This window comes from Silurus meridionalis, chromosome 14 (assembly GCF_014805685.1).
Source record: "Silurus meridionalis isolate SWU-2019-XX chromosome 14, ASM1480568v1, whole genome shotgun sequence".
NCBI classification, from domain to species: domain Eukaryota; kingdom Metazoa; phylum Chordata; class Actinopteri; order Siluriformes; family Siluridae; genus Silurus; species Silurus meridionalis.
The window spans coordinates 10,140,342-10,166,494 of record NC_060897.1 but is presented as its reverse complement, the minus strand read 5'-3'; the positions used below and the strand labels follow the sequence as shown (position 1 = coordinate 10,166,494).

Genomic DNA, 26,153 nt, shown 5'->3' with positions numbered 1-26,153 from the left:
TGAGGTTGCCGTGTTAAGTTTTGGATTTAGCCCATAGACCCACAGCATAAGAGAAAGAGGGGGAGGTACACCACCTGCCTGCTGCTTGCTGAGTGTACCTGCTATATAACCATGCTGAAGGACAAGAAGACTAAAGTGAAGATTACCTTCTTGGTCATTGTTGTGGGCATCTCAACCATGCTTGCAGCTGTGGTGACAGATCATTGGGCAGTGCTAAGCCCTAGAGTAGAAAAACTTAACACCACCTGCGAGGCTGCCCACTTTGGACTTTGGAGGCTCTGCAAGAAAATCATTTTCATTGTGGAGGAAGACCCTCAGGGCAAAGGCTGTGGCCCCATCAGCCTACCTGGAGGTAAGGGAGAGCATGGTGGATTCTCAGAATCTCCAAACTCATCTTAGGAACTGGCTAATTCTACTTGTGCTGCATCTGATTAAAGCAAGTGAGTGTATGTGTTAGAGTGCAAGAACTGCTAGACAGCCTTTTTGATTTGAACTGAAAGGGTAATCAGGGAGAATAGAAAGCCAAGAGGAGTGCAACACACACACACATTTTCAAGTGAAAAGATCATACTGAGGCAAGTAATACATAGTGATATAATTTTATTTGTCTCTCACACATACTGCTCACAGAGTTCACTTTCCAGCTTACAGGTAATTGCACTGATTTGCAGAATATGAAGGAATTGTAGGACTTATAAACAAGTTAACCTAAATTAATATGTTTCTAGTGTAAATGAATGCAGATCATGGAAGTTGAAACATCATAAAATTCACAAGAAAATGGGGAAGACAATGCTTTGGATGGGTATTGGTATTCTAGACTGTGAAGAAATGGAAAGTGTGTTAGAGAAGTGAGGAAAAGAGTGCAGGCAGGGTGGAGTGGGTGGAGAAGAGTGGCAGGAGTGATTTGTGATAGAAGGGTATCTGCAAGAGTGAAAGGGAAAGTTCATAGGACTGTGGTGAGACCTGTGATGTTGTATGGTTTAGAGACAGTGGCATTGAGTAAAAGACAGGAGGTGGAGCTGGAGGTAGCAGAGCTGAAGATGTTGAGGTTTTCGTTGGAAGTGACGAGGATAGACAGGATTAGAAACGAGTTCATTAGAGTGACAGCACATGTAGGACGTTTTGGGGACAAAGTGAGAGAGGCCTGATTGAGATGGTTTTGGAGATCTGCAGAGGAGGGACATGGGGTATATTGGTAGGAGAATGCTGAGAATGGAGCCACTAGGAAGAAGGAAAAGAGGTGACTAAGGAGGAGGTTTATAGATGCTGTGAAGGAAGACATGCAGGTAGTTGGTTTGAAAGAGGCAGATGTAGAGGACAGAGTAGCATGGAGACGGATGATCCGCTGTGGTGACCCCTAATGGGAGCAGCAGAAAGAAGAAGAAGAAAACTGTGAGGGAATCCAGTTTTAGTATTCTATATAGAACCTCTCTGCTTAGTATACACTCATGAAGAGTTCTCCAAGGTTTCTTTGAATGCTTAACATTTCAGAAAGGGTAATACCGGGTTGTAGAATTTTACATTGAAACTTAAAGGATTTTACAATATGGACAAACCAAAGTATCTTATCAAAGTGCAAGATTTATCCTTGAAAAACATTTGGGAAAGAAGACAAACAGTTTGACATCATTCTATCTCTATACAACCTGTTGATTTCACATTATCTTTTAAACAAATTAAAGTATTAGCATCACTGTAGAAAAAATGACAGCACAATAACAGAGTAGACACATAAACAGCAGTCTGTCCAGAGTGTGAGGCAGTTCAGAGTTTAAGCATTAATGCACATCCTCTCTTCCTCATCAGGAGGTAATAAATGGAGATTGCATACTTCATATATGTCCCACTGGCTGCAGGGTGTAATGGAGTGAGCCCCGGTGCTCAAGTGGGTGTGCTAGGAGGAGCTCCCCAAGGCACAGCCCAGACATTAAATCATAATGATGGCAACTGTCTCACAGAAGAGCAGGGAGGGTCACAGCTGCCACAGCTTCCCTAGGTTTGCTTCTACTGGCCTTGTATATTCTGTTGATATAAAGAAATGACCTATAAAGAGATATTCTTTGTATATAGATGCACAAATGGGAGGTGGTAGCTCAGTGGTTAAGGCTCTGGGTTACTGATAAAAAGGTCAGAGGCACAAGCCCTAGTATCTCCAAGCTGCCACATTTGGGCCCTTAAACAAGGCCCTCAACCCTGCCTCCAGAGGTGCTGTATTATGACTGACCTTGCACTCTGACCCCAGCTTCCTAACATTGCTGGGTTTTACAAATAAATAATTTCACTGTGCTTTAATGTACATGTATTGACCAGTAAAAAAAATCCCCTTTACCTTTAAAGTCCCTCTTACAAGTGAACAATTGCCACATTGTCCAAAAATATAGTTGGGCTGTAGTCCAGCCGATACAGAAAAAGGAGCCATGGGAGGCAATATAAAATGTTTCACAACAGCTCAGGCAAACATGCATATTTATCAAGTAGCAATGCGTTATTAAAAACCTGTACATTGCCTCAACACATGCACCCAACCAAATTGCAGAGGCAGAGTATTCCAAATCTTCACAGAAGTGTGCAGAAAGCATCAAGTTAATGGGTCCTGGCCATTAGATAAGATAGAGCAAGCTGGGGTGCCAAGGCACTCCCTCTAGTGGTTCAGAACCAGTTATATGGGGATAAAGCAATGCGTTCAGGTTTAGAGGGATGGTTTGAGTGCATCTCAAGGAAAGTACACAACGGTTAGTTGTTGCCTGTGTTAAAGGTTTTGCATAATTAACTCTATTATTGATGACATATGATTTCAAATTCAGTAAAAATGTAACCGAACTGTACAATATGTTTGGTTGCATTGAAAATGAATTGTTGTCTTGCAGCCTTTGAATTCACATAGAAATGCAATGCTAGCAATGCACAAAAATCTTTCAACTTTTTATGTAGTGATAACAGTTTTTGTGGGGGTCTGTGCAACAAAACTAAATATTGAAATGCCAGGCTAAAATGACAGGACTGCATTGTCTGAAAAGTGAATATATGTGGACAGCTGCAATTGTGTTGTTTACATGTGTCAAATGTCCCTCAAAAGTGGAGAAAAAACAATCTTTTTCAGGATGTTTCTTCCTTCTGGAAAAATCCCTCTTCTCAATAACCCAATAAAACCAACAATTTGCCTATCCTCTCTCCCTGAATATGCTGTTGCACATACCAACTGCTGATGTGGTCCTCTATATTTTTTTGGCATGCCTTTGATGGATGGTTGTTCATTGTATAGCTAAACTGTATTATAACCACAAGTTATTCCTCATGTAACTGTATAAAATAGCAAAACTGTGCAATCTATCCAAGTAGAACACTTTCTGGTTTAAGCATTACCCTTATATTTAGAGATGATTAGCTCAATCAGATAGCCGGCACAGAATCCAACTAGCGCTGCTGAATGAATCTGAATTCTCCTGCAGTTATGGGTCAATAGCGACACTGGAGTGTCACAGCTGCCTTTGAACACAGCAGGTTTGGAGGAGGGGGAAACTCCAGCAGGCCAGGTGTGATCAATTTCACACCAGCTTAGCATCCACATGGTGTTAAGAAGGGCTTGATTTTGATAGCTTCTTCTGTCGTACAAATGAAGCCATGAGTAAACATGTTAGCACTTAGTCCGTCACTTCCCCCCTACTTCACACTTACTCACGCAGTTCCATGGCTGCACTCCCACAGCTACCTCCAGCAGTTTGATGTTTGTGTTTGTGTGTGTATCTAAATGTATCTGCGATGGAGACAGTTGAGTGAGTGGGAATGAGAGGCACTGAGAGAGTAAGTGTTGATGAAAGAAAGCAAGAGAGACTCTTGAAACTCTCTATAAAAAAACACAGCAAGAGACATATAAAGATGACTAGACTAGACCAAAAGACTCTAAGAGGTATGATGGATTGCCTAGCACATGTAGAGAACAAGTCCAGACAAGCCATCACAAGCATAACACCCTTTCTCTGGAAGTTGCATGGACCGCAGTGGAAGGTTATATGACGCAAAATTGATTCTGGGTATGCTGTAGGTTTTTTTCCCACTGTTTACACTGTTGACCCAGAATCTAATGGTCATTTTATGCAAGAACAAAATAGGACAGTGCTTTATTTTTTTTAGTCTATCTTTATCAATGCAATCTCATACACAGCCAAGAGCAAAGCACAGAAAGCTTGCACTCAAAGCAACTGCCTTGCCTAGTGATGTGTGTGTTTACACTTGTCTCATGGGGGAGGGAGTTTTAATCAAGAAGTAAAAACCTAATGTGACAGGCACTGCAACCTAGTAATTGACTTCCTCCCCTGGATAAGTGCTTCTATTAACAAACCCACAAGGTCAATGATATGGTCCGAAACGCTTTATTTGGATGCTTATTTTGCTCATTTGTGCAGTGGCTAGATCTCACAACAAGGGATGCTAACTCTGGGCTTCACAGATAGCCAGTTTGATCATGTAAATAAGCTAATTTGACCAGGAAGTGAGGTATAAGGTCTCAGATCTGGTGTAAAAATGAGATTTATTGTAAGCTCTGGTATCTTTTGGTCTGAAGGATAACGCAACGACATTATGCAAGGATAGTTGAACAAGAAGATGAGAGATCTTGAAGCCATGAATGTGTTTAGTCACTTGGCGATTACCTTACACTCAGCTGTTTCTGTCATTGAGGTTACACGGTTTAAATAGTTATTGTTTAGTAACTCTAGCCATTCACTGTTGAATGGTATTCAAGGTCTGAGTAAAATTACTTAAATGAAATTACTTCATGGATATAAGAGAATTTAAATTTAAATTAAAGGTTTTTTTAATGGTTACTCTTCACATTGACTTGTTTACTAGTGCAACAAAAAAAGAGTTCACAGACTCCTTTTTTATTTAAAGTAGATACTTCACATTCATTATTTTATTCAAGCTATGTTGTCAGTTTGCCAATTAGGCCATTGAAAATCTATGAAAGTCAGTGAAAAATCTCCCTTTTTTGTACAAATGTCTCTGTGGAAACTGTTTGAATCTGTTCATTGTCTAAAGAAAGATGCTAGGGTATTTGGCTCTGTCACCTCTTCTTTCTTCATTCTAGAAATGTTTGTTTGGTTTGGAGGGGATTTACTCTTTCAGTCATAAGAGTATTTGCTCTGTCCAGCAGTGATGTCAGATGAGGAGGTCTAGCAGTTGGCTTTCCAATTCATCCATTAGGTGTTCAGTGCGGTCGAGGTCAGGGCTCCGACTAGGACACGAGTTTCTGACAAAAGTTTTATTAAGGCCCAAATATGGGTGTAACGGGTGTCAATGGTGAAATGGTCAAACATTTGGCGATGTAGTGTTTTAGCTTAGGGTTTGCTTTGGGACAATTTTTTAAAGGAAGGAATCCTATTAGAGAGCTACTACTATTCACAGTTCAAGGAACCCTTCAACAACACCGTTTTCTAATGCTAAAGAATCCTAATTTGTGTAATTTTGCTAATAGATGTTTTGATGTTGTGCTATTTCTGTCCCAGTTGGAAGATCCAAGCTGCAAAAGCACATTTTATAACTAATCCACCACTCTTTCATCCCAGAGCTCCAAAGTCCACTGAGGGATGAAAACCCCTGTAAATCCCCAGGAGTAAAGACCTGTAATAGATGTGGTCAAACCGGGTTAATAAACGACACCCTAAAAGCAGTGCAGCAGCTCCTTTCCTTTGCTCTCCTCATTGAGCCTTATCTAATACCATAGATAGGAACAGCCTGTTGCTAGGTAACCTCCTCACAGCATGTTTTTTTCCTCTCTCCTCACCCCTGACAGAGATTCTGGGGCCAGAGTAACAAACAGCTCCTCTGTTTCTTTGCCTGATTGCCCATCTCTCTCATGCTCATTCTCTGGACAGAGCAGAGTGAGATGTTGCTTTATGAGTTTAATCTAAGAGAAAGGTGACAGACTCCCTCCACACCTTTATAACAACACTCCTGTGCTGCCCCCATGGGAGTCGCAAAATGGAGGCTTCATCTCTAGAGCAGTGAAAGGGGACAGAATTGTTTTGTCGCAACGTGAGCACTGTGTGGTGCTGGGCTTTGGCCTGTTTTAATAGAAAACTGGGCCGACTGCAGTGTGAAGGTGACAGGAGGTCAGAGTCTCATCTTCTGCTTCAAAACAAGCAGCAGATGTTTAAGAGTGGGTGGTGTAGGAGTACAACCACTCAGTGGTGTTTAGATTTTCTTGAAACTTAAAATCAAAGTAATAAAAATCCCAAGCATCTCAGTTTTTTCTGCATGCATAGATAAACCTTTATCTTGGCATGCTGCCTAGAAAATGAGAACGTCTGCTGAAAAACAAGCGCACTGATACACCCTGTGTCCACTATATTCACACTCGCAGACTACCTCATTTGTGACTGAGCGTCAAGCACTGGTCTAAGGAAGAAATGGCAACTAGGCTCATTGGCAGTGCAAGTGCATCGAAACGACAGGCTCCAGCAGCACCTCCAGCCCTCAGCTACAATCACTGTTTTCATCTCTCTTTGCAGTCAAGAACTGCTCCTACTTCAAACACTTTACGTCAGGGGAGGAGGCCGAAGTTTTCGAAGTCAAGACTCAAAAAGGTAAGTGGCCTTCTTCAGGCTTGTCCTACCATGGGGACACTTCTGCATATCAAAGTCATAATAAAAAAAGTGCTTGCACTAATCCAATCCTGCTATTAACTTGTTATTCTCTAATGCTTAAGGTTTTTGAGTTTTGAGAAGAAAACCACGAACAACATGAAATGGAAATGTATACCAAGAGATGAAAAAAAAAAAGTCAAGTTGCATGGAGGAAGGTTGAAGCACATACAAAAATACATCAAAGCGCTCCACCACAGGCTGCTTTAAAACTAGATTTCTGTGTTCGGGAATGTGTGGGTGCTCAAAAAGCAGGGAGCAACATCACATACTGTAGTCATGTTTAGGTTTTCAGGAATTCACCTATGCATTAATGTTTCTCTGGCATTTCAATTACATTTTTCTTTCTCTGTACAACAATTTTTTCTTTTCCCTTTTTTTTATACAATAGACTGCATCACAAAGCAGCTTTCCAGAAACCCAGATATAGATTTAGATCCCTAATGAGCAAACCAGAGGTGACAGTAACAAGTGGAAAAAAAGCTCCTGAAATGACAGGAGGAAGAAACCTGGAGAGGAACCACACTCAAATGATAACACATCATCTGATGAACTTCAAGAAAGGGAATATAAATTGGTCTGACAACTTTATTAATGTGAAAGATTATGTGAAGCATATTAAAATGAGAGAAAACAAGATGTTATAATCAGGCTGTAGTAACAACAGGTAGAGATGGTGCATCATAACACCCGGTTGTAAGTCCTGTTCCTGTCTGTGCATATGTTTTATTTCTTTTTTCCCCTCATAGTAACTGTTCAGGGATCCTATGTAACGTATTTCAATGAACTGAAGCTTGACGCTTATCATATTTTCTAGTTTATTTCATATAATAAGGAGCAGTTATTTAATGGTATGGAATATAAAAGCCATACATTACACATCCCAATCCCATACCGATCACATAAGCTATATATTTATACAAAAGACAATATCACACCTGTTTTTTTTGCTCTTTTTCATACTCACCTCTGATTCAGCTGACTAGCTGGAACATGTACAGTGCACCATGTGGTTGATTTGTGTCTATTTAAGTTGAATATACTAAAGAAAACACAATGATTCATTACATACTTCCATGTTTCACAATTGACTCCCTGTCAACTCTGACAGTTCAGTTACTTGTATGTCTCAAAACAGCATAATAATATATAATTAATAACATGAGAGAATGAATTAAACCTGGAAAATGTTAAAAGATAGTTTGAGAATGTTTCTCATATAGTTTGATGCTGTTTTTTAGCTCGACTTAATTTAATAAAAAAAAAAAATGATTTGTATAGCACTTTAAACAATGTACATTGTCTCAAAGCAGCTGTACACAGATAATGTGGCGATTAAAGAATGAATAAGAATGTTCAGCTCACAAACCCCATCCAAATGCCCTGCCATTAGTTAGTTGGTAACCAAACTGATTTGTGTTTAGGTATTAACCACAGAGATTTACCAAAATGTATTTGTTACTAAAAATGTAATGTAAATGTTGTAATGCAAAGATTATTATCAATAGAACATAAAAATGTTAAAAGCTAAAGTTTGTGTGCATAATGCACTATAATTGTTTCATGATTACAAATCTGAACAGGAATCATTTACAGTACACAGATTTGTTTCCTTTGTTGAGGTGGAGTAAGTGTCACATGTGCCATTTTAATAATACCATTTTGTTTTTGCCAACCTTCCTTTTTTTTTTTAATCAGGCCTGGGTCTGACCCTCTTAGCCTTCTGTAATTTGCACAAACCATGAATGAATCCAGTTTCCCAAAATACGCAATATAAATGGATGTGTGATGCCCTGCCATGTACTGTGATCCCATCCATTGTATATAATCCTGCCATGCCCCCACTTTTTCTAAGTCCCTGACGAGGACAAATTGGTTACTAATAAATGAAGTAATCAACATTTCATTAACATTCTGCTCTTTTTCATTTGTGAAAGTGACCTCTTGCCCTTCAGCTCTACCGTACCCTTTTGGCCTCCATTTTAGACAACATTTTTCAAGCAGATCGGAAAGGAAGTCGTGCGATCTGATAGCTAACAGCTGAGCACCGAATGAATGCTTAACATTAGAGCGGGCATACATAAAGATGTGTCAACATTAGACTCTGCTAATCTTAATCTGTCACCACAACTGATGCAAGATGTGTCTGATTGTCAAACACTTTACACACTCCTGTCAACTCCAGAAACATCAATTGCTGGTGTAGCAATCAATACTCCAGTAGATTATTAATAATTAATGAGGCATTAGAAGCAGCAATGCTCTGGAGGACAGAATTGGTGTAAGGATGTGATCTAAGGTGCTAACTAAAGCTGTGCATGAACAATGGTGCTTGGACTGTCCAGACAAATTTGAGAAAGTATAGAATGGTTTAATTAAGACATGTTTTATTTAATGTGTTCATAATGTGCACCATCAGCATTGCTGTGGTTTGTCATTAAACTGTCACATGAATGAGTTCTGGGCAAATTTCCTTTCAGGTAATACTGCTTGCACTGTTATTCCCCATTAGAGTACAACATCTCAGCTGCTGCCATAGCCATCTTCAGCCTGGCCTTCATGACACTGGGCAGTCTGTGTCTCCTAGGTTCCTTTGGAAAGAGCGGAGACTACCTACTAAGACCGGCTGGCATGTTCTTCGCCTTCGCAGGTGAGATCAGTGCGAACACCTCTTACTGTACTAGTTTTACTCATTTGCATAGGAGAAGAGCAGAGCAGTGGGTAAGTCCAACAATCCAAGCCAATCTTTCATTTTTGTGTCAGTGTAGAGGTCATAAAGGCCTTGAAGGTTAATGAACCATAGATCTAATGCAATCCAAAGCTTACTGATCAATATTCTGGAAACCGAAGATACCACTCTCTTCCTTCATGTCTACATGACCTCTTTTCAGGTCTCTGCATAGTCATTTCAGTGGAGGTCATGAGACAATCTGTCAAACGCATGATTGACAGCGATGAAACCATCTGGATCGAGTACTACTACTCGTGGTCCTTTGAATGCGCCTGCGCCGCCTTCGTCCTCTTGTTCCTCAGTGGGATCAGCCTGCTGATCATCTCCATGCCTCATATGCCACGGAACCCATGGGAGACCTGCATGGACGCTGAACCCGAGCCCATAGACTAACAGAGCGCTATGGCAAATCAAAACAGGATTTGGCTACACAGTAAGAATTCATGATGAAGAATTTAAGGCATTGTTTAAAAAAAAAGTTTTATATTGACTTTTGTCATCGTGTTCATTAGAAGCAAATGCATTCATGCTTAGAAGATATTAAGTCTGCTGTTTTAAACAAGATAGAAATTCATCCATATGTGATGCTTTTCAATTCATCTCAAGTAGGATTTTGTAGTTTTGAAATACTCAAAGGTTTGCTCTGCTCTAAAGTTTAAAAGTATGTCTCAAGTATTATCATTTTCCATTACCCATATAGTAAAATGTTTTACTAAAGGTTTATAATTTAGGGTACTTAAGGTTGGTCTATAGTATGATACAATATCCTTTATTATATAATAAAGAGCAACATTCATATACTGCAGAATGAAGTCTAAATAATAAAACAAATAATACCTGCGATTTGAGATGTAGAAAGTCTGAAAAACTCACCAGATGTTTACTGCAGCAAGAAAATTGCCCCCAAACCAGATAAATTAGCAAAAAAACAAACATATACTAGCTGTGGATATATGATCATTTACAGCCAAACTTACTTTCAGTATTCTTTCATGAATTTTTCATATTCACTTAGAAGGCCACACCTTCTTACTGTTAACCTTTTGTCTGTGTAAGTGTAATTACAGGCTGTAATTGGTTCTAGCCCACACTTTAGAAACCCCTATTTCAGAATGTCTTTGTATGTAGTATTAAGATTTCCTTACACTGGAACGAATCCTTCCCAACCTGTTCCAGCGTTACAATGTCCTTGTTCACAAAGTGAACTCCAAGAAGGTTGTTGCCAAAGAACAGCAACAAAACACACTGAACATTTTTGAGTGAGCTGGAACGTGAGGCCCAACACCGACACCCTACCTCATTAATGCTCTTGTGAATAACTGTGCAAATCCCCACAGCCACATACTAAAATCTTTGGAAAAATCTATTCCAAAAAAGTAGAGAAATATAAACCTAAAAACTGAAAATTACATCTTCAATGGAATTTTTAACATGCACATGGGACTGGTCTTGGTGTCCACATAAAGCACATTTTACCATGCAGTCAGTCTGACTACACATGTCTAAAAGCTTGCTAGATTATTCTGATTTCCTGTTACAATTACTGTCCTGCTTTGAAAAGCAAATTGTCCTCTGAAAGTATGAAGCAGACAAGTAATTTAGTTGGCAGGATTCACTCGGCCCAGTAAAGATACGATGAGGTGTATAAATGACCTCAGGTGCTTAAACAAAGTAATGTGGCTGATGCTGATAAAGTGAGAACTAATTTCCACTTTCTACATACAGTGGGGCAAAAAAGTATTTAGCCACCAATTGTGCAAGTTCTCCCACTTAAAAAGATGAGGCCTGTAATTTTCATCATAGGTACACTTTAACTATGAGACTAAATGAGAAAAACAAATCCCGAAAATCACATTGTCTGATTTTTGAAGAATTTATTTGCAAATTATGGTGGAAAATAAGTATTTGGTCATCTAAAAAAAAAAGCAAGATTTCTGGCACTCACAGACCTGTAACTTATTCTTTAAGAGGCTCCTCTGTCCGCCACTTGTTTCCTGTATTAATGGCACCTGTTTGAATTCGTTATCAGTATAAAAGACACCGGTCCACAACCTCAGAACAGGCAGACTCCAAACTCCACTGTGGCCAAGACCAAAGAGCTGTCAAAGGACACCAGAAACAAAATTGTAGACCTGCTGCACACTGGGAAGACTGAATCTGCAATAGGTAAGCAGCTTGGTGTGAAGAAGCAATTATTAGAAAATGGAAGACATACAAGACCACTGATAATCTCCCTCGATCTGGGGTCCACGCAAGATCTCAACCTGTGGGGTCAAAATGATCACAAGAATGGTGAGCAAAAATCCCAAAACCACAAGGGGGGACCTAGTGAATGACCTGCAGAGAGCTGGGACCAAAGTAACAAAGGCTACCATCAGTAACACACTATGCCGCCAGGGACTCAAATCCTCAGTGCCAGACGTGTCCCCTGCTTAAGCCAGTACATGTCTGGGCCCATATGAAGTTTGCTAGAGAGCATTCGGGTGATCCAGAAGAGGATTGGGAGAATGTCATATGGTCAGATGAAACCAAAATAGAACTTCTTGGTAAAAACTCAACTTGTAGTGTTTGGAGGAGAAAGAATGCTGAGTTGCATCCAAAGAACACCATACCTACTGTGAAGCATGGGGGTGGAAACATCATGGTTTGGGGCTGTTTTTCTGCCAAGGAACCAGGACGACTGATCCGTGTGTAGGAAAGAATTAATGGGGCCATGTATTATGAGATTTTGAGTGAAACCTCCTTCCATCAGCAAGGGCATTGATGATGAAACGTGGCTGGGTCTTTCAGCATGACAATGATCCCAAACACACCGCCCGGGCAATGAAGAAGCATTTCAAGATCCTGGAGTAGCCTACAGATTTTCGGGATTTTTTTTCATAGTTGAAGTGTACCTATGATGAAAATGTCAGGCCTCTCTCATGTTTTTAAGTCGGCGAACTTGCACAATTGGTGGCTGACTAAATACTTTTTTGCCCCACTGTACATACAACTCATGTGTATATATATATATATATATATATATATATATATATATATATATATATATATATATATATATATATATATATATATATACACACACACATATATACACACACACATATACACATACATATACACAGTGCATCTGGAGATTATTCTGGAAATGATTCACTTTTTCCACATTTAAATTATGTTCGTCTTATTTCAAAATGGATTAAATTAATTAATTACCTGAAAATTCTACAAACCATACCTTAATGACAACCTGAAAGAAGTTTGTTTGAAATCTTTGCAGATTTATTAAAAAAATAAAATAAAATAAATAAATAAATCACATACATACATATTCACAGCCTTTGCCATGACACTCAAAATTGAGGTTAGGTGCATCCTGTTTTCACTGATCATCCTTGAGATGTTTCTACAACTTGATTGGAGTCCACATGTGGTAATTTCAGTTGATTGGACATGATTTGGAAAAGCACACACCTGTCTATATAAGGTCCCATAGTTAACAGGGCATGTTTAGAGCAGAAACCAAGAAATGAAGTCCAAGGAATTGTCTGTATACCTCTGAGACAGGATTGTATCGAGGCACAGATCTGGGGAAAGGTACAGAACAGTTTCTGCAGGATTGAACGTTCCAATGAGCACAGTGGCCAAAATCATCTGTAAATGGAGGATTTTTTTAAACACCAGGACTCATCCTAAAGCGGGCCACCAGGCCAAACTCGCCGATCGGGGTAGAGGAGCCTTAGTCTGAGAAGTGGTTAAGAACCCGATTGTCACCTTCCAGAAGAACAACCATTTTTGCAGCACTCCACCAATCAAGCCTGTATGGTAGAGTGGCTTAGACAAAAGCCACTCCAAAAAGGCACCTGAAGGACTCTAAGACCATAAGAAACAAAAGATTGAACTTTGGCCTGAATGTCAAGTCATATCTGGAGGAAACCAGGCACTGCTCATCACTTGGCCTACAGTAAAGTATCGTGGTGGCAGCACCATGCCATGGGGATGTTTTTTTAGCAGCAAAAACTGGGAGACTAGTCAGGATTGAGGGAATGATGAACGCAGCAATGTACAGAGACATGCTTGATGAAACCCTGCTCCAGAGTGCTCTGGACCTCAGACTTGGGTGACGGTTCATCTTCCAACCGAACAAAGCGACCCTAAGCACACAGCCAAGGTAACAAAGGAGTAGCTATGGGACGACTCTATAAATGTCCTTAAGTGGCCCATCCAGAACCCAGACTACTCTGGAGAGATCTGACAATGGCAGTACATCGACACTCCCCATCCAACCTGATGAAGCTTGAGTGGTTCTGCAAAGAAGAATGGGAGGAACTGCCCAAAGATAGGTGTGCCAAGCTTGTAGCATCAAACGCAAAGACTTGAGGCTGTAATTGGCGCCAAAGGTGCTTCAACAAAGTATTGACCGATTTTGTGTGTGTCTGTGTGTGTGTGTATATGTATGTATGTATGTATATATATATATATATATATATATATATATATATATATATATATATATATATATATATATATATATATATATATATATACACACACACACACGGTTTATATACATATGCACATACACACACCTCTATTTTAAGTGGCTCACTCACTAGAACAGAATAACAAATGTTTTTTCAGCAGCTATAATCCCTACACTAGCAGGCTGAACAGAAAGCTGGAGCTCTAACACTGGAAGCAAGTCCATGGCTGCAGGTGCAATAAACTCGCCATTTCACTCTGTTCTCAGCACAAATGGGAAACAAGACAAACTGATTATGTCTCTCAATCATAAGGCTCAAGTCACAACCCACCAGTGGCCAAAGTCTAAAAGAACAGAAACGTGTACATTATGTCGTGGTCTGTTTTATGAAATTGTCATATCTAAGTAAAAATAGGACATTAATGGATTATAAGGATTTCTTTTTTTTCTTTTTCCTATTTATAATCATCTGCATTAACTTCATATTGTAAATGTGAGTGCTTCAGTGATAAGTTGATAGTATGATATAGCATGTGATTTTTTGTTGTTCTTTTAATACATTTCCCCAGTCTCCCCATTAGCGTAAAAATATTTACAGTTTCTATTAAGGCAAATCACTGCCCAAGACTTATATGAGCAATGTACAGTCAATAGATACTGATAATACTGCATTCTATGAATATCATTTAAAAAACATTCTGAAATCTTTCATCAATCACAACTGTTACGTACATGAAAGAAAGTCTTACTGCGGTAATGTAAATAAAGCGCACAGATTTCGTTTCTTTTATTTATTTATTCTTATGTACAGTCTGAGAAAAGTTTGTCTACAGCTATACAACTTTTTATAATAATTTTTTTGTCCGAGTTGGTTCACCACTCAGCTGCTGGCACAAGAAAACACACTGATAATGATTAATAAACTCAATATTTTAAAAGCCAGCTGGTAAATAAAATCACTTCAACAACTTTACTTCAGGTAATAGATACAAAGAGAGCAGACGTAATTAGAAGCAAAGAAAGACAGGCAGCCAAGTGGTCAACCAATGTATGGTGTTTTTAAAAATCTTTTTTTTTCTTTTTGTTTGGTTTTTAAGAAGTTTTGAGTGTCTTTTTTTTTCTTGAACATTTTGGTATTTTTCTTTGTGGCTCTGCATTATATATATATATATATATATATATATATATATATATATATATATATATATATATATATATATATATGTATGCTGATTTCCGTTTTAAGAACCACAGATGTCAAACTGTAAAAGAAACGACTAACTAAATTAAGTAAAAAAAAAATAAAATAAAACACAAAAAGCTAACTATCGGACCAAAATCAAAAGCTGTTTTTTTTTTTTTTTTTTTTTATTGTTGATTTTTTTGTAGATTGTTATTCAATTTTTTTTTTGCATTTTCACTCAATAGGGTGTATATAATTCATATATATTTATATATTCACTTACTTAAAATACGAGTAATAGCCATTGCTACTATTGGAACTCCCTATGCTAAGATCTTGTAACAGAGAAATGGGGTCGCTGTTCTTTTTGGTCTGCTCAGGCAGCGGGCAGCGGGGCTTGGGGGGAGCTCGAAGGGCGCTGGCGTAGGACATGGCAGGGGGTTTGCTGTGGCCCGAGGCTGGCATGGAGCCCACTCCTCCTGGGTCTGGGGGGGTCTGCTTGCTGGGCAGGAGGGCTGGAAACTGTCCATGCTGCTGAAGCACTGCAAGGCCAGCAGAGTGAGGAGGCTGCTGCACACACTCAGCCTGAATGTGTTCCTCTGCAGCATTCACTGCCTTAGAAACTGAAAAGGAGAATGGCACAAAATTACAGGCAATGATCGACAGTGGTGTTTATGTTTGTTATTGCCATGCTTTTCCTCAAAACTCAATTCATTTTTCTTGGATAAACTTTTGTGAAATTTTGTAAAGAAATTGGCTAGCAAGTTTTTTTCTGAGCACCTTGCAGAACTTGAGAGAGTCCTGGACTCCTTAGCTGCCCAACATTGTTACTGTAGATGATAAGACAGCTTTCCAAAAAGTGGTACATTACATGCTATTTGCAGTCTTTAAACCAGTCTCTAGAGTTTACGCACACAGGTGCGAAAAACGAAAGGCAACCAAGGAGCTTGATTTGTTGATGAAAGAGAATGGCCATAACACCAGATGTCCAGGTTCATCTTCATGTAGACATAATTCCTATATGGCTTCCTATTTACTATATATTCTTACTACATACTAGAATAAAATGCAAGGTGTTGTAGAACTGACGTGTCATTCAGCCACCGAAGTTTATTCTAAGATAAATTAGAACCCCTTGTTTATTTTCCTACTAACCTACTAGATATTTGTATGTACACATGCATGAACTCAGAACACAGTGCAATCTGGGATATGAATGTAAAATATGTCTTGCACATGACTGAGAATGCTTACACACAGAAAGTGTGCTCATGTTGGTAAATCTGCTCATTTTATGCATTTACTCAAAGAAATATAATACAAATAGTGCTCAACAGACTTCAGTGTTTTATTAACTCACCTAAAATATCCCTCTGAGGGACGAGGTGACTCGCTCCATTGCATGGAATGTTGTGGAGTGGAGCGGGGCCTGGACTGGGCCACAGGTCTGCAGGGGGGTATGCAAAACAGGCTGTGGGATCCTGAGACTCCTTACACTGTACCACACTTTCCCCATATGGCTGAGGAGAGCTGGAGGATATCCGCCTCTGGTACAGGGGCCGTCCGGGCCCTCGTGGTTCATACTGAGAAAGAAAGGACGAGATACCTATGGTCAAGGAACTACATAAAATCCACTACATACAACCAAAACAAAAAAAAAAAAAAAAACATTTTCTAGGATTGTGCATTCTTCAAGGGAGCATACCTCTTCTAGACTGTGCAGAGCATTGTGTGGTGCCTGGAGCTGCTGCTGTTGCTGTTTGTGCTGTTGAAGCTGAAGCTGTGTGAAAGGGCCCTGCGGCAGGCCAAATGGCAGCGTCTGAGATTGCTGTGTCACGGGATGATGCCAGTGAGCCTCAGGCAGAAGGTATTTGACGGGCACGTGCTCAGGGGGTAAAGGGAGAGGGGCCTGGTTAAAGGCCTGTTGCTGGTGAAATGGGAGCTCCCGGCTGGTCTCTGTGTAAGGAAAAGGTCCTGGGGCCGGAGTATGGTTGTGGTTGTTGGTGCTGCTGGATGTGGATGAAGGAAGGGCAGAGGAGGCAGTGGAAGGTGAGGGCAGCTCTCCAGGAATGTGGGGCTGCTGCACCTGCCGATACTGTAGCAGGCGCGACTGAGGAGGGGGCATTTCAGCAGCTTCACGTGGCTCATAAGACTCCTGAGGGAGCGACTCACGTGGGAGACCAGGATACCTGCAGATAGATGAAAATGAATTTTATAATAAAGCAACTACATCGAAAATGATCACATTAAAGAGCGCACAGTGCTTTCTGGTTCAAGCAAACGTGGACACAAAAAAAATAGGAAAACAATGAGGGATTGTTGCCTGAAATATGATCGTATGTGGTACAATAGTAGATACAACTAATAAAAACTGGCACAAGGTGGGTGTGACTTAATTAAATATTTAATTCTTTTAAAATTGTTTTACATAAAACTGACCTGGGCATGGGTGCTCGGGGCTCATCTTCAGCAGTGGTGCCCATGCCCCAATTGGCACGGAGCAGCTGCTGTGGGATCCGCATACCTGGCTGCCCCAGGTGTGCCAACTGCTGGGCCAAGGAGAAGGGAGGCACAGCACCTTGCAGGAAGGGCCCGGGGTCATTCCATTGGCCTAGACGGACTGGCTGCTGCTGTGGTTGAGGAGCCAGTGTCTCCATGCCAGGACAGCTTTGACCATCTAAAAATATCATGCAGATTTCAGGTTAAGTGACGATGTGGGCACAAACATAAAAACGTATTCATTTTTATCCAAACAAGTTTGCTCGATTTTTCTGAGACCTTATGGAGAAAAGCTACCAGAAAAAAAAACAGCTTGGCAAGGTTGGGAAAACCTGCTGCTCATTAGACTAGCAAGCAGATGGACAATCAGATTTAACTGGAAAATGCTCATGCATTACACATAGCCATATTGGGGTACATCAGAACTTGATTAGGGAAAAACAATTAAACAAATCAACATCACACAAATATCGACAATTTCTACCAAATACTTCGGGACCATTTTTTTTTCAAATGGTAGTCATTTAAATATCTTAAGTTTTACTGGTTATGATGGTAATAAAATAATATGGCTTCCCCTGACATTGTCAGCTTTCTGTTTTAGACTAGCAGCACTGTGATTCTGGGTTGAAGTGGTGAAATGCCAACAGTGAATCTAAAAACAGCACAAAGAGCAAACATACCCAGAGTGTCGCCAAGCAGCGAGTCAAGACTCTCCTCCCCGAAGCTGTTGAGGCGCATTGGCTGCTGATGAGGCTGGTGCTGGGGAGGCATTCCTCTCACAACATTCTTCAGTTCATCAGGCACATTGCCCATAAGACTCTCCCCTCCTTCAAGGCCATCCAGCCCAGGAGAGTGCAGGGCACGCTGGGCCAGAGGGTGGCCACCAAAAAATGAGGGAGGAAAGGCAGAGGGCTGTGGCTGTTGGGTTTGCACACGAAGGGGAGGCCTGGGAAAGGCATAGTGTGCCAGGGGACCAGGAGGGGCATGGGGTGCAAATGCTGGATGAGGAGGAGGTGGTAATGGGAAGCCGAGTGGCGGACGCTGAGCAGGCGGTTCTTTACGTAGAAGACGGCTAGTGGGAAACATCAGGCCGGTATGGGTTTCAGGGCTTTTGTTCTGAATTGGCTCAAGCTCTCCCTGGGAAAGAGGGCAGTGAATACAGCAAGTCTTTAACTGTGACAATATATCATGATAACTCATTATTTCAGCATTCAAGAGGTTTGTTTATCTTATGTAATTCTCTTTTGTAATCAGAGGAAGAATGATGGATACCTGTTTGTCCTTTAGCTCAGGAGCTTTCCGTTCAGGTGTCAGCAGCCTGCTATGTTCCACTTTTCCATTAATGTCAACCTTTCCTGTAAAGCACATGGTATAGTAGTACTTTAGAGCCTCTAACCAGCAGCCTATAAAAAGACCACCAACACTTGCTAGGAAACTTTCGAATAAAGTATTAAAACTGCTTTTCAACTTTTTCAAATACAAATAGCACCAAGAGTAACACAGATTGCACTGAAGAGCATGACTGCAATTCTAAGATATTTTCTACTTTCACTGGTTTGCTCACATTTTTTCTGTATTAGATAATGGGCAGATAAATAATAAATATGTCTATTCACCTCATATGTGCAGATGTAAATAATATAAAAAGACATTTTAATTATTTCTAAACTAAAAGCAGACAAGAGAAAAGAAGACATTACCAGAAAGACCACTAGACCCATGTCAGCCTACCCTCTCAGCTTTTAGGAAATTTCTATTGGCTTTGTGTACCAAAAGCTCACTCTGAGCTAAAATCACTTATGTAAGATGCAATATCACACATTCACAAACCATAATGCACTGACTCATTTACAGTACCTGTGAAGACACGAGTTAAATACAAGAAAGAACATCTAGGAGTACAGTACCATTGGCAGTGGGTTCCTGTAGCAGGTCCTTGTCTGTGGATGGCAGTTGGCCGATGCCTAGCGGGGACGGCTGGTTCAGACCATAAAGCACTGGTGATGCGCGACTGACGGCGGGACGCAGGTTCAGATTGTAGGCTGCCATGGCTGCCGGGTGGCTCATGATGCGAGGGTCCATGGCAAAGCGGTTCTGATAGCCTGGCCATGGCAACTGGAAAATATTTAATCAGAAGCAGCTTATAATTTGAGTGCATAAAAAGACAAATTAAAGAAATATATTGGTTTAAATAGAGTACAATTGGATTCTATTTGAGAGCAATTTTGGTTCAGGTAAAATTAATCTATTATGAAAATGTCAAACTAAATACTCAGATTGATTGTTTTCTATTTTTGGGTTGTTCAAATGTCAGTCAAAGACCTTTTTTGTACCGCTGACCCAAGCCTTAACCCCCGAATCGTCACAGAGAGTGGTTGGAGAACTCTAATTACTGTTTACACAGTCGATCCAGTTTATTGGGAACACATCTACATTATTACAGAAATCTGATAATGCCAGTCTTGTGGCAACGCAAATGCAGATACAGGCCAAGAGCTTCAGAGCATGCTCAAACCAAACAGAGAATGGAAATAAATCTATGCCTTTTGATTAAGATATAGATGTTGATCTATTATTGGTTGGTTTAAGTATTTCTGAAACTGCTGATCTCCTTCTCATCTAACAGTCTCTGGAGAAATATGGTGCAATAAACAAAAACATTTTATATAATAAAATGTGTAAAAAAATATAGTCAATTAGATAGATCAGAAAAGAATTGAACAGACCAGGACCTTTTTAAAATCTTCAACTCCCGAGCTTGGTTTAGTCTATGCTAACTGTAGCCTTTAGTTCTTGTTCTCGGGTGACAAAAGACTGATTGTGACCCGTTCCTAAGGTTTTGTGTATGCTGAGATGCTTTACTGCTCACCACAGTTTAACCAATTTGGCCATTTTCCTTTGAGCTCTGTTTCCAACACTGCATTTCCATACACAAAATTATTAATCACACAAACCATGTGTTTTACACCATTCTGTGTAAATTATAAAGGTTGTTGTGCATGAAAATAGCAAGAGATCAGCATTTTCTGAAAAATACTCACACCAGCCCATTCAGTTACATGTGAAGTTCCTGACCATGTGGTGAAACCTGCCCTTAAGCATAAGTTAACTATGTTGGAGGCACTCACCGGCAGAGACATAGGCATGACCATGTTGCCCCCATAGACAGCAGGCACATAGAGAATGCTGGCTCCTGTGTGAGGGTCAATGCGCTGTACAGGACTGGGGGATTTGCCAGAGGGTGGTGCACCTGCTCCTGTTGGCGTGAAAGCCTGGATGGGATTTCCCATTAACACAGCAGCGCTGGGTTGAACTAAACATACAAAGGGAACAGTAAGCCGAAACGATCAGTGCAATCACAGGAAGCTTAAAAGTAGCATCAAGGTAGGCCACTGACGTTATATGGATTTACAAAACTGTCAATAAAATGGCAAATACCAGATTATCCAAAGTCACCAAATATATGTGCCTTTAAGGCTCTTGATTCAGCTGTTGCTGAGTGAAAACTGTTGTATACACATACTAAATTAAGTTTAATATTAGTTGTCAGAAAAGACAGAGATCATGAAACATTTGGAAAGTAACTGAACGAACTTGCAAAACCTGCAATTGTGTGTTGTCAATCGACTCCATGTTACTCAAAAAGGGGGATTAAAGCACAAGTCTATAGCACATACAGTATTCTTAATAAAAGTTTATGAACACATGGCCATTATTTTCATACATACTGAAAAGTGGTGGACAAAGTACACAAACCATGTACCGGAGTTAATGTAGAGATACACTTGGTAAAATATTAATCCAGTTAAAGTGCTTCGTTTAAACTTTCACTTCAGTAAAAGTACAAAAGTATTTGCCTTCAAATGTACTTAAGTATCCAAGGTACATTACAATGATTTATTATAAATATAATGTCCTATTATCATTATTATTACAAGACTCACATATTGAAGATTCCCTTATAAATATAATTTCCTGCCTATCTACTCCTTTCACTGCTAAAATAACCTCTTGTTTTAAACATTGGAAAACCATGTCTTTCTGGTCTTTCTTGAGCACAGAGGCACTGCCATGCTGGAACAGAGTTGAACATTGTAGCAATAGTTTGTAGAAACATCAAACATGGGTGTGACTGTCCAATGTCCACATACTTTTGGCAAAGAAATTCCGTATTTTAAAATGTTTGGTTTCTTTAGCTGAACAAAAGCAAAACAAAGGTTCAGTTTTACAAATCCACAACGCACGCTTATTTACTCAACTAGTACAAGCAATTCAGTGGAGCATGTCCGAGTAGGACCTGATATCACTATTAACAGAGGGTTGATGTTTTGATTGGACAGAAGTGGGGCTGGGATGAGGCTAGATCCACTTGACTGGTCTCAAAAATGTCTTCCTTTAAATGACCAAAAACCTCTTTTTCTGTCTCATTGATCACTCTGTCATCTACGAAATAATGACCTCAATCTGTTGAAGTGGTGTTTGCACACCACACAAACAATGTTATCTACCTTTCCTTAGAGGGCATAGCCCGGAAAAAAAATCCCCTTGTCTCACAAGACCATCTACTATCCAGTATAGCACCCAAATTATCTCAAAATCCTGTGTCAATAGGTGAAAAACTTACCAAATCCTTCAGGAGGAAAGTGCTCTGCATGATTGGCAAGCTGACCTTTCACCTATGAAGAAGAAGAGAAATTGAGTTAGGATGATGACAAGCATTCTTACTGGGTGGGCCCCGAGTTAAGTAGCATATCTTGCCACGTAGCAAGAGATTAAGGAAGAAAACATGAGCACAGGAAAGCGCAATCCAATTTCAAGAGCAACTGTCCACCTTTAAAACACCATTTAGTCACATGAAACGAAGAGCTGAATGGGCTTTTTACAATGTAGAGTTGGGAAAGGGAACAATGACAAAAGCACTGCTGGGAGAGCGGTGCCTCGTTTAGCATCTTGCAGGCCGAACAATTCCATTCTTCACGATGTAATTGCACAGAGGCTCTTGCTGCTTACATTTCTAGTGCTGGCAACAACTTCCCAAATCAGAGCCCCATTGATGTAATCCATGAGGAAGGCATTCCTTTTCACAACAGATCAATGCCATTTGTGTGCATGCAGAATGACACACCAAGGCGTCAATGGGCAATTCAGTGATTGCGCCCATCCGAATGCTAACTGGGGTCAGTTCGAATACTGTTAAAGGCACTCAGCAAATCGCTGGTTACAGATTGCAGTGCTTATCTTTTCAATAACTGTAATATGTGCCTTTGTTGGCCGTCAACTTTTTTTTTTTTTCAGTATTTAGAAGGAAGAAAAAAAGATTTTCATAAAAACACCTTGAACTCGGTCAAACCAACTTGACATCCATCACTGAATAACGTAAAATAGGATTAAATGGGAATTTCAATTGATAATCAAATACCATATCTTTAACAGGTCTAAAATATGACCCAATTTGAGTAAAAGGGAAGCATTTACCCTAAACACCGAAAGAGAACAACCCAAAAAGAGGAAGAAGTCAGCAAACTTTGCTTAAAAAGAGATAATAAAGAGCCTCAAATTTCAAGAGTAATCATGCATGAATTGCTTGTTTATACTAGTTCATCCAAGTTTCCTTTACCTGTTTTAGGATTGTCACGGTGTCAGAATTGTCAGACCAAAATTTGTACGAGTATGTCAAACACCAGTTCAAATTCATCATGCGCCAACTTCAGGCAGAAAAGTGTGACGGCACAGTGATGGATGAATGCCAGCTGCCACTTAAAAAGAGACGGATGGCAAACAAAGAGTGAGTGTGTGAAATACTGACGATCCTTAAAAGTTTAAAGAGCTTTAAACATCTAACTTTCTACATGCTGACAACATGAGATGTGTTTCATTTAGTGGAAATCAAGTGAATAATAGCTAGTAATCGTCCAATTTATCCTTGTAGTGCAGTCTGTGCCGTCACCTATTTGTAAAGTTGTCGAGGTAGAAAACTCATGATAGTCAGCTAGTGATTGATGAGAGATTTCACGCTTTCTTGTAGTTTCTTTATCAAATTTAAGGATGTGTGAATGTGTATTAAAATGTCACTGATGCAGCCTGACTCATATGTATATGTTTTTCAACAGGGAAAACGTTCTTTAAAACCACTGAGAGAAATTCCAAAATCTTTCATTCTTTTTAGACATATACATCAAATTTAACCAAAGATCACTGTTGCTTTGTGGATTTGTTATTTAATGGAATTACTCAAGTATTCTGATTGCACGAAAAAAAAAAAAACCTCATTTACCAAACAACTAAAGGACAAATTTAATTACGGTTATTGTTCTGAGAACAAGAGGTGTGATTCAGAGAATAACTGTAGGCTGCACTGGACTATTGAAAGGCCACTTGGAAAACTGTTGCACATGAGAGCTCTGACTGTGTTGATACATTGAAGCCTGTTTCAGTTGGGTTATTAATACAGTAGACATCCATTATAGACTCCCTTCCCTTTTTGCTCATTCATGGCTTTTTTTTTTTTTTTATTTAAAAAAAGTTACTTTGGCTTTCAAGAACAGTTTCCATAGCAACAGAGCACATTAAATCACAGAATCAAATAACCTCAAATAGATAGGTGGCCTTTTCTGGTCAGATTCGGCGCGACTTTTTCAATGCAATTCAAGGTTTGCGTTATTATTCAATTCTCGGGAGGAAAAACTCGAGCAAACACAAACAATGAGAGGACAGAGGTGTTGCATTCAAGTCTTATCACAAACAGCATTAATCTCACATATTAGTTGTCTTTGTACCAAATCATTTATCACGTTAGTAGGCTTGCATCAATAAACAAGTCTTCCCACTAAGCTTCTATGAAGGTCATGCTTAATAGTGTATGTATGTATATTTGTATATATATATATATATATATATATATATATATATATATATATATATATATACACAGTGCCCTCCACAATTATTGGCACCCCTGTTTAAGATGTGGTCGTGGACTTCAAAAATTCTCCTTTTTTAAAACAACATAGAACCCAAATGCAAAAAGAGAGAAAAATCCAACCTTTTATTTAAGTACATTACTTTGGTGGTAAAAATCACACATTTAGAAAAAATTAAAACTTGAAATCATGTGTGCCACAATTATTGGCACCCTGATGTTAATACTTTGTACAACCTCCTTTTGCCAACAAGACAGCACTTAATCTCCTCCTATAACATTTCACAAGATTGGAGAACACAGAGAGAGGATTTTGACCATTCTTCTTTGCACAATCTTTCTAGATCATCCAGTGTCCTGGGTCCTCTCTTATGCACTCTTCTCTTTAGCTCGCCCCACAGGTTTTCGATTGGGTTGAGGTCTGGGGACTGAGATGGCCATGGGAGGACCTTGAGTTTGTGACTGCTGAACCACTTTTGTGTAGATTTTGCCACATGTTTTGGATCATTATCCTGCTGAAAGACCCAATGACGACCCATCTTCAGCTTTCTGGCAGAGGCCATCAGGTTTTTATTTAAAATATCCTGGTACTTCAAAGCGTTCATAATGCCATGCACCCTAACAAGGTTCCCAGGGCCTTTGGAAGAGAAACAGGCCCACAGCATCACAGATCCTCCACCATACTTCACGGTGGGCATGAGGTGCTTTTCGGCATACTCATCTTTTGTTTCGCCAGACCCACTTAGAGTGTTTGTTGCCAAAAGCTCAATCTTAGTCTCATCTGACCAAAGCACACGATCCCAGTTGAAGTCCCAGTACCGCTTAGCAAACTCCAGACGTTTACGTTTGTGAGTGTTAGTAAGAAAAGGCTTTTTCCTTGCATGCCTCCCAAACAGCTTGTTGGCATGTAGAGAGCGTCTGATGGTTGTTTTGGAGACTCTGTGACCCCAAGATGCCACTCTTTGATGCAATTCTGTGACGGTGAGCTTGGGAAATTTTTTTACTTCTCTTACCATCCTCCTCACTGTGCGTTGTGGCAAGATAAACTTGGGACCTCTTCCAGCCTTGTTTGTCACTGTTCCAGTTGTTTTAAACTTCTTAATGATTCCTCTGACTGTAGATACCGGCAAGTTAAGGCGAGTGGCTATTTTCTTGTAGCCATTGCCTGACTTATGAAGGTCAAGACACATCTGCCTTACTTGAATGGTGTGTTCTCTTGTCTTTGCCATGTTGACAAATGGGTAAGAGAATTAGGCCTCTGTGTCACGTCATATTTATACCCCAGGAAACAGGAAATCATGAATTACTAATTAAAAGTCCCTAGATACCCTGACCAACCTTAGCAACTACAGAAAAATATATTTAAAAAAAAACAATTACATTTTTCAGAGGAATTGTTAGGGGTGCCAATAATTGTGGCACACATGATTTCAAGTTTTTTTTTTCTAAATGTGTGATTTTTACCACCAAAGTTATGTACTTAAATGAAAGGTTGGATTTTCTCTTTTTGCATTTGGGTTCTATGTTGTTTTAAAAAAGGAGAATTTTTGAAGTCCACGACCACATCTTAAACAGGGTGCCAATAATTGTGGAGGGCACTGTATATATATATATATATATATATATATATATATATATATATATATAAATAAAATTACCCCAAAAAAAAAAAAAAAAAAACAAAAAAACAA

The 26,153-nt window shown here is 39.7% G+C and overlaps 2 protein-coding genes across 2 annotated transcripts in view; one reads left to right on the top strand and one right to left on the bottom strand.

The window, feature by feature from the left end:
- Positions 1–11,101, top strand: cacng1b (calcium channel, voltage-dependent, gamma subunit 1b). Its single transcript, XM_046866476.1, has 4 exons — positions 1–352; positions 6,513–6,587; positions 9,157–9,294; positions 9,536–11,101. The coding sequence occupies exons 1-4, from the start codon at positions 112–114 to the stop codon at positions 9,766–9,768; spliced, it is 687 nt and encodes a 228-aa protein (XP_046722432.1). The 5' UTR covers positions 1–111; the 3' UTR covers positions 9,769–11,101.
- A 3,533-nt stretch (positions 11,102–14,634) lies between these two features.
- The window catches only part of helz (helicase with zinc finger), a 41,935-nt gene continuing 30,416 nt past the window's right edge, over positions 14,635–26,153 (bottom strand). The window contains exons 23-31 of the mRNA XM_046865784.1: positions 22,168–22,219; positions 20,672–20,856; positions 19,451–19,658; positions 18,816–18,898; positions 18,224–18,680; positions 17,481–17,718; positions 16,747–17,230; positions 16,402–16,624; positions 14,635–15,664 (exon numbers count right to left, since the gene is read on the bottom strand). Of these exons, the coding sequence (XP_046721740.1) occupies positions 15,321–15,664; positions 16,402–16,624; positions 16,747–17,230; positions 17,481–17,718; positions 18,224–18,680; positions 18,816–18,898; positions 19,451–19,658; positions 20,672–20,856; positions 22,168–22,219 (2,274 nt within the window). The 3' untranslated portion in view covers positions 14,635–15,320. The remainder of the gene's footprint in view (positions 15,665–16,401; positions 16,625–16,746; positions 17,231–17,480; positions 17,719–18,223; positions 18,681–18,815; positions 18,899–19,450; positions 19,659–20,671; positions 20,857–22,167; positions 22,220–26,153) is intronic.